The 12,680-nt window shown below is 41.8% G+C and overlaps 1 protein-coding gene across 1 annotated transcript in view; it reads right to left on the reverse strand.

Annotated features, from left to right (window-relative positions):
- Window positions 1-1,657: 1,657 nt before the first annotated feature.
- The window catches only part of FLRT2 (fibronectin leucine rich transmembrane protein 2), a 107,642-nt gene continuing 96,619 nt past the window's right edge, over window positions 1,658-12,680 (reverse strand). The window contains exon 2 of the mRNA XM_086318901.1: window positions 1,658-9,111. Coding sequence (XP_086175027.1) covers window positions 6,767-8,749 — 1,983 coding nt within the window. The 5' untranslated portion in view covers window positions 8,750-9,111 and the 3' untranslated portion in view covers window positions 1,658-6,766. The remainder of the gene's footprint in view (window positions 9,112-12,680) is intronic.

Genomic DNA, 12,680 nt, shown 5'->3' on the forward strand with positions numbered 1-12,680 from the left:
GAAAACTGTCTTACTCAGCACCAAAACTTACCTGGTCTCAGCGAATATTTGCTGAATGAAAACAAAACTAACAAAGACCCATACTAAGCCAAAACAGGGAGTTTAATAGACTCTCTGATCAGCACAGTTTTATATTTGATCGGGGAAAGATGGACTCATGATGGAAGCTTATTATGGCAAAGGATAAGAATTCCCCTAAAGGTACATTGAAACGTTCACCTAGTTTAGACCTCATACCAAGAACATGGACAAATGAGATCATCAGTTGGTGTGTATGTTCCAGTGACACTCGGTTTGGAGTTAAACATTAAAAATTCTTTACCCTTGACTTTCTGTAAAACTAATGAAATAAAGCTTGTATAATAGCCTCTAAAGCAAACATTCTATATTTGTGCTATGAAAAACAGGTCTAACTCCAGAAGCCAGTTTGCTAACACCCTAATAGACTCTGACATATGAGCATCTTCAGCAGGATTTACAAAATATTTAAAGCAACCTCTCAAGTATGAAACAAATTCATTACCCAAAATAACCTGACTCAAGTCCTTTTAATACTTCTCTCAGCTCACCCTGTGGATATACACAGAGCTTGATTCCATCTGAAGCTTTCAAGTCACATCAGTGTGCAGACATCAAATAATCACAAAAACAGAACTACTGTTAAAATCTAGGAGTGGAAGACCAAGGAAATTCAGATATTTGGAGGTTTGTAAAAATATTCCTTTGATTTGTCAAAAATAGTGAATGTGCCCACTGGGTGAAGTTGTGATACCTCCATCATTAAAAATTTTAAACACTAAGAATTGGTCCTGAGGACTAGCCAGTCTTAAGGCTAGTTGAACAATTTAGAGGCAAGAAAACAGTTAAGAAGGATCCATGGAGTCAGGCGCTGTTATTATTATTATTTTGGATTGATTTCCATTCTGGTGCTCAATGGGACTGTAAGAGGTTGTTGTCTGTAATCACCAATTCTGAAATTTTCAATGACTTGGTGTAAATTTGAAAAGTTAACTCAAAGTCTGATTTTATTAAGGCCCTGTCACTTTGCTTCATCTACTAAACACCAAGGTCATCTATCATTTTTCTATCTAACATATAACTTTGATGTGTTATCACATTTATCAACAGGTATGTACACCTCTCGTATCTTAGATATTCCATTGAGTTTTTAATGAGAGAATGTCAAGTTATTACATGAGCTCTGAGACACTGGGATGTGTTAAAAAAAAAACAAGTTTATTACACAGTCTGTGGGCTTCCTAGCAGCGGAGTCATGTTTTTCTCTGAATCCCCAGTAGAACCTAACAAAGTGCTCTGTAAAAAGTAGATGAGAAGTAAATGCATGGGATGAACAAATGAAGTTCTTTAGAAACATGGCAGAGGGGAAGACAGTCTTGACTTGGCCACACCTGTATTTATTCTTCTATCAAACCTCTGAACTCAGACCAGTGCCTAGGGCAAGGCCGATGTCTCCTAAACCTTTTTGAATTAAAGGTATTCCTTGACTAAGGATCTAGTCTCCATAGAGTAAAGTCTGTACCTCTTGGAAAAAGTAACCAAGAATATGTAGATGTTGTATGTAAAATCTCCCAAATTTAATATGGATCACCCTCTTGCACGTTCATAGTTAATTCCCCAACAGAGATTCTGCAAATCATTAATACTTATAACTGTCATCATTTTATTTCCTGGTTTCATCTCTGTCAAGTACATTATTAGTAAAATGGCCAAGAGGGGTCAGAGAAAGGGGGTCCAGGAAAAATCAGGAGATTAATCCCGAGTTGAACTTGAGCATAGGAATAAACACGTTTTCATGAGTGTTCAGTGAATGTATGGGTGGATGAGCCATAAACAATTCTGACGTAGAAAGTACCATGAGGATTCTTAAGGGAAATGACATTTTAGATTGACATATTATGAAAGAGGGAAAATGACTATTCTGATGAGGTGACTACATTGGTATTTATCTATATTCTAAACACAGATTTCAAAAACATAAAATAATATGCTCAGGTACGTGTGTATATTCAAAAGATATTCATAGGAACATAACAATTTAGCCAGGAAGTAGAAAAGAACATGAAGATTTCATATAAACCCCTCACGCAAAACAGGAGTCAAATGGCCTTAAAAACACAGAAGCTGTGTTCAAGGAAAGAGAAAGTGAAAAACCTTATTATCTCCTCCACCCTTCTCAACCTCCAGCATCTGGAAGCGTCTCTCATTTCTCTTTGACTTGAACCCAGAAATGATGGGCAGTAACCCAATGAATTTACTCAGATAAACACAATGAGGTTTCTTTTTAAAATAAGCCTTTACTGAATATATCAACAAGGTACTGTATAGTGTAGAGTGAAGCATCTAGTTAACAAAGTGTGCGACGCGGTGGGTCTCAGAGGATGTGTGATGCACGCTCCCACCCGCCTTGCAGCCCCTTGTCAGCGAGGACACACTACACGGAAACCAGGAGCAAATCGGCACGTGGCTCAGACGAAACAAATCATCAGCACTAACGTAGGTGGCTATATACTGGTCCTAGAAGGGGCACACAGTGGCGGTGTCTTCACCTTGCCTCAGAAAGGTTATACATCTTCCATCCCATGGATGTAACTATAAACACCCCAGTGTGTGCGTGTGTGTGTATGCAAGTGTGTGTTACACTAGCTTAAAAATGCCTTGCTTTGTGCTCTTCTGGTGAGTGTGCTGCTAGAAAAACTAAAACTATAGCAAGAGAAGGTGATATTTTGTTATAACAGGATCCCATGTGTACAAAGCTTTCTCCCATAATCAGGGACAAGCACCCCCTTTGTCGGCTCACTTTTCTCCCCCCCACCCCTGGAAGAAATTAGAGAAGGGGGGTAAACTACTGCTCCCTACATGACTTAAAGAAAGTGCATCAAGCAAGGCTGGACAAGACTGATAAAGAAGGAGTTTTGGGGTTTCTTTGTGTATCTCTTCCTCTTTGGGAAGCTCTTTTCTGTTCTGCTTTCCCATGAAGTTGGACAGGTAAATCAGGAACAAAATCATTATGCTCATATTCTAAAGTGAAACACTGTCTCCTTTTCCTAGGGTAGTGAGAAAAATGTTACAAGCAAAGAAGTAATGGAAATTGATGACTTCTAGGTCTAAGGTTGCAATGGATGCTGCAAGTGAGATTAGCTGACCAAGCCATCTGCTTCCCGTGGACAGCAAGCATATCATCTTGTGTCTGGAATGGATACTTTGCTCACAACATTCGGAATTTGTCCTCCTCAGTGGGGAAGAAGTTCCGATTCCTGTGGAATGACTAGGACCTTTATGATCCAGTAGGAAATGGAGCCATAATATTAGCTATTTTATTCATCCTTTTTACCAGACTGGTCACATTATACCTTTTTTTTTCTTCTTCTTTTAAATCTCAGGGAAAACATCCAATAAATATTCAGCAAACATCCAGATAACTAGAAACTGCATGATTTCTCACGATAGACTTTTTTCCACTTTTCACACAAGAAAAATAGGGGAACACCCTTTTCTCTCTGCTTCTGCTTGTCCCTTGTGATGAGCTGCTAATGCATTTGACAGTTTGAAGGAAGCTAGGGGCCTCTCCACGTTCAAACACATCTCCCTAAATAAGTAGGTATCCATGACAACCCTGGGTATGAATAATGGTCGGCAATATCTGTATGCTCCCAGTTATGCCTTTTCCTTTTGGAATTTTTTCTGCACAGTAACAGTTACTATCTCTAAAAGTAGACACATGGTATCTGACATCACCCCCATTGGGTCACACAAGCATCAAGCTCTTTATCAACTGGAAAGCATGGCTTTGTTCATGGTCTTGTCCTGCACCTTCAGTTTTGACTCTTGGTAACCTCAAAATGCATAATACTGATGAGCGCGAGAGAGGTCCAACATAGAGATGATGTATCAGCAAAACATTCCCATGACAAAAGCACCAATCAAAGCAGAATCTGTCACTGACGGTCCTTCAGCGGTTTTCCTGAGACAGGTAAGGCAGTGCAGATTCCATGATGTGCTTTCTATTCTGGTGTGGGTGAGAGTCCCAGGTATGCTACTACAAACGGGAGACCAGTCTTGATTTGAGCAGTCTCTGTCATGTTGTACCCAAGCTTAGAATTAAGCCTCTAACTAGATTCTATCTCTTCAGGAATGCCTTCGAGCAAAGGAACCATTTCAGATCATCCTAATCTTTCCACATGATCAGGTCTCCATCATAGGACTTAAGCTCCAGAGAATTCTGCGAATCTCATAAGACATTATAGAAACCTCTCTAAGCTTGGTCTTCTTGGCTCAAAGCAAAGACATTTGTTTCAGCCGCCACATATCCCACTGGAGGTTATACACACAATACAAATAAATGAGAATGATTGTTTTGTAGATAAAAGGGAAAAAAAAAAACTTCAAAAATCAAAGTACCATCATTTGAACACATAGTTTTATCTACACAGCCAAGGAGAAAAGGACAGTGGAAGGGAATTATCCAGTTAAATACACAAAGCCCCGTGTCATGGTCCTGCATTGCAGATGGCTTACTGCTACACTAATCGTTTTCACAGACTGTCTTTCCCCTTCACTGTGTGGACCTAGCTTTAAAAAGGCAACAGTCAAAATGAGCTAGCTAATAGACTAAAATGAAAGCCAAAGTCACTTTAGAATTAATTCAAATTAATTCATAGTTAATTTCAGCTTGACTGCACAGTTTCGATTCTTGTGCCTGCAACATTATAACTTCAGTTATATTTTCAGCTTATTCTGAGGGACAAGGGAGATTAAAACATACTACTTGGGGATATATTATTAAAGAAAATAAAGCTCTTACTATAAAGAAAAACTTGCATAGCATTTTATACCTAAACTTTTACAAAGAAGACACATCACAGTTCTATTTTGTTAAAAGTAAGAGGGACAGAGAAAGCCAAAGAAACATGACTGTGACGTTAACGTCATAGGTTCCTAAAATAATGACCAGTGATCAAGGAAATATGCAACACAGACTGAAATGCCTAAATCTGATTTTCTAAAGAATTTCCCAAGGGTGTACTTTTTAGATAAGGTGTGTGTGATCGATAGCCCTTCTACTTCTAAGGGATGGAAAGGAGGACATTATACATGCTTTCTGAAGACAGACATTGCTTCAGAAAATATCTAGAATTAAGCCTGGACATCCTTCTCTTCTCCATGCCCTCTGCTCAGTGCCCTGTGCTGCCAAGATTAGGGGAACAAGCCTTCCCTCCCAGACTTGTTCATTTTTCATCTGTTATCCTGTTAATATAAGATTGATTATTCCTCACAATTCCCAAAGAAGAGGAACATCCACAATTTAAAAGGAATAAATGAAATTTTAAAAAATGGAAGCAGATCAAAGTCAGTTCAAGGTGGAAACACAGTATTGCTTTTTTAAAAAAAAATATGATATTTTGCCAGCTTTGATGTGTCCTTACAGGATTATTAGCAGGGAAAATTAGTATACATTTTAAAGTGAGTATGGATATTTTGTGCAACCAAGACTGGCATCCATAATTTTCTTTCAAATTTTTAGCAGAGGGGTGACCAACAAATGTATCATCAACAGCTAATTATGAAAATATACGTGAGGTGATTGGAAGACAAGAATTTCCGAGGGGATAAAGGTATTAATTCAAGCTATTTCAACATGATACTAACAAAGTTAGTTGATATAGAATAATGGGACCACTGATTACATGCTTTTGTCTAAAGGGTATCAATAGTTTTTAAACATCCAGTTTAGTATGTTCCAAACACTGATCCCTGTTGGTCTAAATATCATGTTGACATAGCTGCAGTGAATCTACCCAAATAATTCTCATTATCAAAAATAATTCCATTCAATATAATTCTTCCCATTATTTTGTTAGCCTCTTCTAAAAAAGTATTCTAGAATATATCTCTGTTGAATGTGATTCAACCTGATGTATAATTTGAACAGTAACACTTTTAAAGGGACTTTTCTTGCTGGGGTATCCTACCTGCCCCGAAGATGACTGAAACCAGACTCAGGCTTCTGTTTCACATAGGGCCAGGGGAGCCTGAAGGGTGATTTTTCAAGTTCCCAGTCAGAAAGCCAACCCCTGGATTCAAAGGTTTTTTCAACTCTTGTCTCATTTTCTTGATTCTGCCAGGATGGGTTAACTTCTTTCATAGGAACTGATTTCCTCCAGAGATGCCTTCTGCATTTCCTCCTTTGGGTCAAAACACGGTGACTACCTCCTTTCTTAGATTCTACAAAACTTCACTTTTCTTCCAGAACTGGAAGTATATAAATAGTATGAAGATATCTGGGGTGCATTTCTTGTTTTATGACTACTATCTGCCCTACTCTGATGACTCCACTTTAACCTGCCCTTTTATCTGACCACCAACTCTAGGAAACGAATTTGTTCTGAAGCATCAACAGTAAAGTGGTAAATTGCATCAGGAGGAAGAATCACTCATTCTTTCACCCTGGCATTGGGTTCTCATTGTACAACCCTGTACAGTACTTCAGCAACTATTTTTTTTTTTTTAAGATTTAAAAAGCAAAGAGTTACAAAACTGTTTGTAATTAACTTGGAATAGAAAAGATAGCACTTTTTTTTTTAAATCCCATTATATAGTACACCGTATAAATTACAGAGTATTCAAATGCACAAACGCATTTGTGTAACATTTATCAAATGTAACTCGCGTGTCTTTACGTGCACACACGTGCATGTTCTCAAAAGTCTCCATGTCTGTCCACTCGGTAGCGCTGGGCCTCTGTCTGTCACGTATGGCAGTGCTCCAAGTCTGGCACGCTGCTGTTGCAGTATCGCATGTTGTTGGGGATATGGCAGTCTGTGTAATTAATGCCCCCATTTGGGGTGTAAATGGGCTGCAGTCTGAAATCTCCTTTAAGGAGCTGATCGTTATTTAAGGAGACGATCTGGAAACTGGTCTCTGTCATCTCCAGGATGGAATTGTCCTTCTTCGTGCCTGCCTCGCAGTAGTCATCTTTCCGCCTGCCTCGGTTGTATTTCCACTTCTGGGAGGTGTAGCGCCCCTTTCTGTGCATGTGCCAGCAAAAGACACTGAGCAGGACCACAAGCACGAATATCACGGCGCCCCCGATCAGGCCCGCCAGCAGAAAAGGGGAGCCCAAGCTGTGGGAAGTCGTCTGTTCGTGGCTGGAAGCCGTGTTGCTGCCATTGTTCACATAGGAGTCATGGGTGGTGGCCTCCGAACAAATGGTGTCTTCTACAGCTCGGTAGTTAAACGCATCCAGGGGCACTAAACAAATCCGATAGGTGGATCTGGGCTCCAGATTTACCAGGCTCAGATGCTGCTTCTCGCCGCTGACGATGCGTTCCTGAACGATGCCCCCCACCAAACTGTGGCCCATTTTCACCCATGTGAGCTTGTAAGCCATCACAGTGAAGAGAGAGAGCCAGCCGACTTGGATGGAGGTGTCATTCACGAAACGGATGGAGAGTTGGATCCGTTCAGAAAGCGGTGGGGTCACCCTTTCTCTGCCGTCCCATTCGGGAATCGTGGGGGGCTTGGATGCTGTGGGACTCAGGGGTGTGTAGCTTCTGCTGGGGATCGGGGCGGAGAATGTGGTGGGCTGAGTTACAGGAGAAGCTGAACTCGGGGCTGGGGTGAGGGGAGGCAGGCCAGGGGTCGTGGTGGGGCAAGACAACAGATTCATATTCAGCTCCCGCACGGCCATGCCCCTGACTTGCTCAGGACCTTGGCACATGAAACCTCGTACGTTGAGCGAGGCAGGGATGTGTCTGAGCCACTCCGTGACCCATTTAATGCTGCAGTCACAAAACCAAGGGTTGTTCCGAGCGGTGAGCTGCTTCAGGTTGGAGAGGTTGTCGAAGACCCCTTGAGTCAACATGCGCAGCTGGTTGTTGGAGATGTCCAGCCGTTCCAGCTTCCGGAGGTTGGAGAAGGCTGTCAAAGGGATGTGGTTGATCTGGTTGTCCTGCAGGTAGAGCCTGACCAGGTGTGTACCCGGGAGGTCAGGAGGCGGGCGGGAGAGCGAGTTCCGGACGATGGAGAATTCCTTGAGCTTGGTGAGGTGGCCGAAGGTGCCCTCGGCGATGCCCTTGTTGGTCAGGAGGTTCCCATCCACGATCAGACGCTCCAAGCTCGTGAGGTTCTGGAAGGCCATGTCTGAGATGACAGCGATGCGGTTCTCATCCACACGCAGCTCCTGCAGGTCCACGGGGAGGCCCACTGGCACACTGCTGAGGTGGTTCTTGGACAGGAACAGCAACTTGAGGCTCAGGGCCTCACGGAAGGCCCCGTCTTCCACGCCCACGGTGGAGATGGAGTTATCATCCAGGTGCAGCTCCTCCAGCTTCAGGAGCTGGGCCAGGGCTGCCCGTGAAATGGTCTGAATGTTGTTTTCCTGCAGGTGGAGGACGCGGACGTTCTTGGGGAGGTTCATGGGGAATTCGTCCAGTTGGTTGCCGTAAAGGTAGACAGTGTGCACAGACTGGACGTTGTGCAGTTCTGCAGGAAACCCAGCATTATTAATTTGGTTGTTATGGAGGTAGAGTACAGTGACGCCCTCCGGGATCCCAAGAGGCACTGAGGTCAAGCTTCGCTCGTTACAGTAGACAAAGTTCCTGTCACAGCGACACACACTAGGGCACGCCAGGAATTTTGACACTTGTGAGGAGAGCCCCAGGGAAATGAGAAGCCAAGATTTCAGGAAAAAAGCCCGCTGGCCGGGCCCCTGTGTGGTCTGTAGGCCCATTTCTGAAGTACAGAAATCAAACACAATACTGTAGGGAAAAGAAAAGTAAAAAAATAAAAAATAGAAACAGATAGCTAAACCAAAATAATTGAACAGGGTTCTCAAGTCCAGAACTCCAACTAGAGGAAATGTCCTGAAGGCCAAGGTCAAAGAATATTCTTGAGGTCTCTGGTCTTCTCAGCCTGTGTTGGCCTCTTTGCTGTTGTCCTCCATGTGCAAAAATATTTCAATAGGAAGAATTTTCCATCCAGGCAACAAGTGAAGCCAAGAGGGGCCCAGCCAGGCCGACAGAACCTCTTCCGTGGTCAGGCAGGTCAGCGTGGATCAGCCCACGAGCTTCTTGGTTAAGCTCAATCTGCAATCTGTTGTAGGAAAGAAGAGAGAAAAGAGTCAGTGAAGGGTATGCAATGGAATAAGTGCTGATCTGACTGTAGGCTTTTCAAAAATGCTGTGATTGGGACTAAACACCCAGAGGCTAGGAGTTGGCATTAAGTAATGTGTTAAGTAATAATAATTCACTTGAAAAGGTATTCAAGAAATGAAAATGATTTGTCTTCATCGTCAAAAGAAAATCTTATTGTTGCCTCTCATTATCAATGATCATGCAGTGAATTTTACATCACAGTCCGCATCTTCTCTCAGAGATCTATTTGCATATCCAAACAGAGGCATAAGAGGCCTGGGGCTGAGTCTGCTGAATCAAGGATGACTATTATAAATGCAACTGGTTACAGTCATATTTCACCATGAAACGACTGACAGAGCAAAAAATACAACTTAAGGGGAAAAATGTGAAACCCTTTTCAGTTACAAACAAATGCAAAATGGAGACTGATAAAGTTCTTTGGAAAGATGCCTTTTTTCATTTGCCATTTTTTAATATAAAAAACGGAATCAGTACACCTGAAACTAAAACAACACTGTAAATCACTTGTGTTTCAATGAAAAATTATCAAGTAAAAAAGTGACAAACGAAAAAGATGCATCTTTGTAGATAATTTTATCTGTCCCCATTTTGCATTTGGCTTCCCTGCTGGCTCTTACAGTAAAGGGTCCATTCGCAATTCAGGAGACCCGAGTTCTATCCCTGGGTCGGGGAAGATCTCCTGAAGAAGGGAATGGCTACCCACTCCAGTATTCTTGCTTGCACAATACAATGGACAGAGCAGCGTGGTGGGCTACAGTCCACGGGGACGCAAAGAGTTGGACACCACTGAGCGACTAAGCACATGAATACATATCAACTATATATAAAACAGAAATATGCATCCTTTTGATCTGACACTGTGATGAGGCAATTTAAGACGTACAGAATCATGTGTGAAGGCAGAGAGAAGACTTCTTTTTCCCTCCCCTCCCTGCCTCCTCTCATCTCTGTCTGCCTCCCACATAGCTCACACTTGGGTTACCACCCAGAAAGACCAAACTCCAGTCCATGGCACATTTCCACTTTTCCCCTCTTTTGAGACCTCTAGGTACAGATGAGACACACCACTGTGATTCCTTTGAGAGCTGACAAGCTCATGACCAGGAATACATTATTTTTCAACAACGCAACCTTCCTCCCACCTGTGAGTGTTTTCCTGCTTCTAGAAAAGGACTTTCAGCAAACTTTGAAATGACAGGAGACACATTTGGGGAAGTAAAGGCAATCTGAAGATACTGATTAAAGCGTCTTACTCCAGAACTCTTCCATCTATTTGTATACTAGAGAGGTAAAGACATTAACTGAAAGGTGTCAGGTTTGATTTCCCTATAAAATAAGCTAACATGACAGGACACGGCAAGCTAGAAGTCACTTAATTCTCACCAATACACAGTAATTGAAACAACTTGCATCTAATGCACAGAGGAACTGTTTGAAATTGTTTCCTTGGCTGTCTTTACACGCATGAGAACTAAGTCACTTCCGTTGTGTTCAACTCTGTCCATGGGATTCTCCAGGCAAGAATACCAGAGTGGGTTGCCATGCCCTCCTCCTGGGGAATCATCCTGATTCAGGGATCGAACTCTCGTGTCTAACGTCTTCTGCATTGTAGGTAGGTTCTTTACTACTAGCACCACTGGGGAAGTCTGCTGTTTATGTTTTTAAACATAGTTAAAAAAGAAAAAAAAAAAAAAAAAAGTAACCTCTACTCAAGTGTCCAGAATGTTAAATTTATTCTACCATTAAAAAGACTGTGAACCATCTAAAAAATGCCTTTGCTGACCAGAAATGGTAATATACATTTTCAGTTGTTCAGAAAACGTTAAAGAAAAAAAAGAGGTTGGTCGAGAGAGTCTCTTTCCAGGCAAAAAGGATGGGTGTGATACTTTATTAAAAATCAGGAATTATTTAATTTGTTAAAAATTACAAATGTATGTTTTGTCACAGGAAACAGGAGCAATCCCCTCTAGCAAAAATCTCCCTATAAGCTTACCGAATAATTTAGGGAAAAAAAAAAAAAAAACCTAAGGTTAGTGAGGGAAAAGTGAATTCAATGCCATCAGCTTGATGCCATCCCTAGCTTAGGTTTCAAATTATCAAATCATCCCAACATTCCCTCAGGCTGCTACTGAGTGTGGTCTTTGATCCAACAACATGAACCTGACCTGGGAAGTTGCTGGAAACACAGAGTGTGTGCTTTAGCAAGAGCCTAGGGCTTGCACAATACAATTTGAGGAACACTGTCCTAAACACAACGCCGTCTTACTTAATCATCCAAATGCTTTAATTTATTAAATGTAAAACAAATGCAAGAGTATATCAAGTGACTGATTGGAGAAGAGTAAAAGCCTGAGGCATACTAATCACTTTGGTCCCGGGGAGACGGTCTCAAATTACATCTTATATGTAAATGACATCTTATAAGTAGAGTACCCCAATGACCAAATATATCACTTGGCTTCGACAGATCCTTGGAAATGTATGTTTGCATCACGGACGCTAATATCCAGTAGGAGCTGAAAGAGTTATTTGTAATCAGAGGAACAGACTCTCATAAAGCGTGATTTATTTAAGAACAAAAATCTGTTTGGTGCTATTAGCATTTCCTCTTCAAAAAAGGTGGGAAAGTGAGACTAAAAGAATAGAATCTAACACATTTTTGAGGATTCCACAGGAATCTTCCAAGTGTGAAAGTGGTGCACAAGGAACAGAATTTTCAAAGGGAGAAAAAAATAACTTCCCCAGGGCCTTTAAATTCTTATGTAAAAATAATAGATGCTTCTTAACTGCATTTACAAGCTCAGTTTTAAGGTCCTAGAAACAACAAACCAATGTTTCCAGATAGTAGGATTTGTTTAGAAACTTTATCCGTGAATAGCCTCAAGGCACTAATGATTGAAGCATCAACTCACTGGAAAAGACCCTGATACTGGGAAAGATTGAAGGCAAAAGGAGAAGGGGACCACAGAAGATGAGATGGTTAGACAGCATCACTGACTCCATGGACGTGAATTTGAGCAAACTCTGGGAGACACTGCAGGACAGAGGAGCCTGGCGTGCTGCAGTCCGTGGGGTCGCAAAGAGTGGGACATGACTTAGCGACTGAAAAAAAAACCGTGATAATGATTGGGTGCCAACAAAGTATTCAGAAATGGGGCTGGAGGCCATCACTGTGCATCCAAATGGCAAGTATTCCACTTGCTTCAATCGTGTTCTCTGAAAGGGGGAAAAAACACCCTGAAGGCCAACCCTTTGCCCCAGGTCTTGCTCTCTGGCAGGTGTGCTTTACTTATAAGTGGTTCCTGTATAATTACATAAGAAGAGGATGTGGTCCCGAAGAAAGCTCCTAACGGGATTACATGGGGCTAACTGTCACAGTTTATCCCCCTCAACAGGAGAAAAATCTCGTCTGGATCACACTGTGTTGATCAGCTGTGACAAGTTCAATGTTGAATGAAAACAAACTCTGAGGATGTCCTTTGTGCTTCTTGGGGCTCCCACAAA

The sequence above is a fragment of the Bos grunniens genome, chromosome 10 (assembly GCF_055505025.1).
Source record: "Bos grunniens cultivar Pamir isolate PY7600 chromosome 10, Bosgru_T2T1.0, whole genome shotgun sequence".
NCBI lineage: Eukaryota > Metazoa > Chordata > Mammalia > Artiodactyla > Bovidae > Bos > Bos grunniens.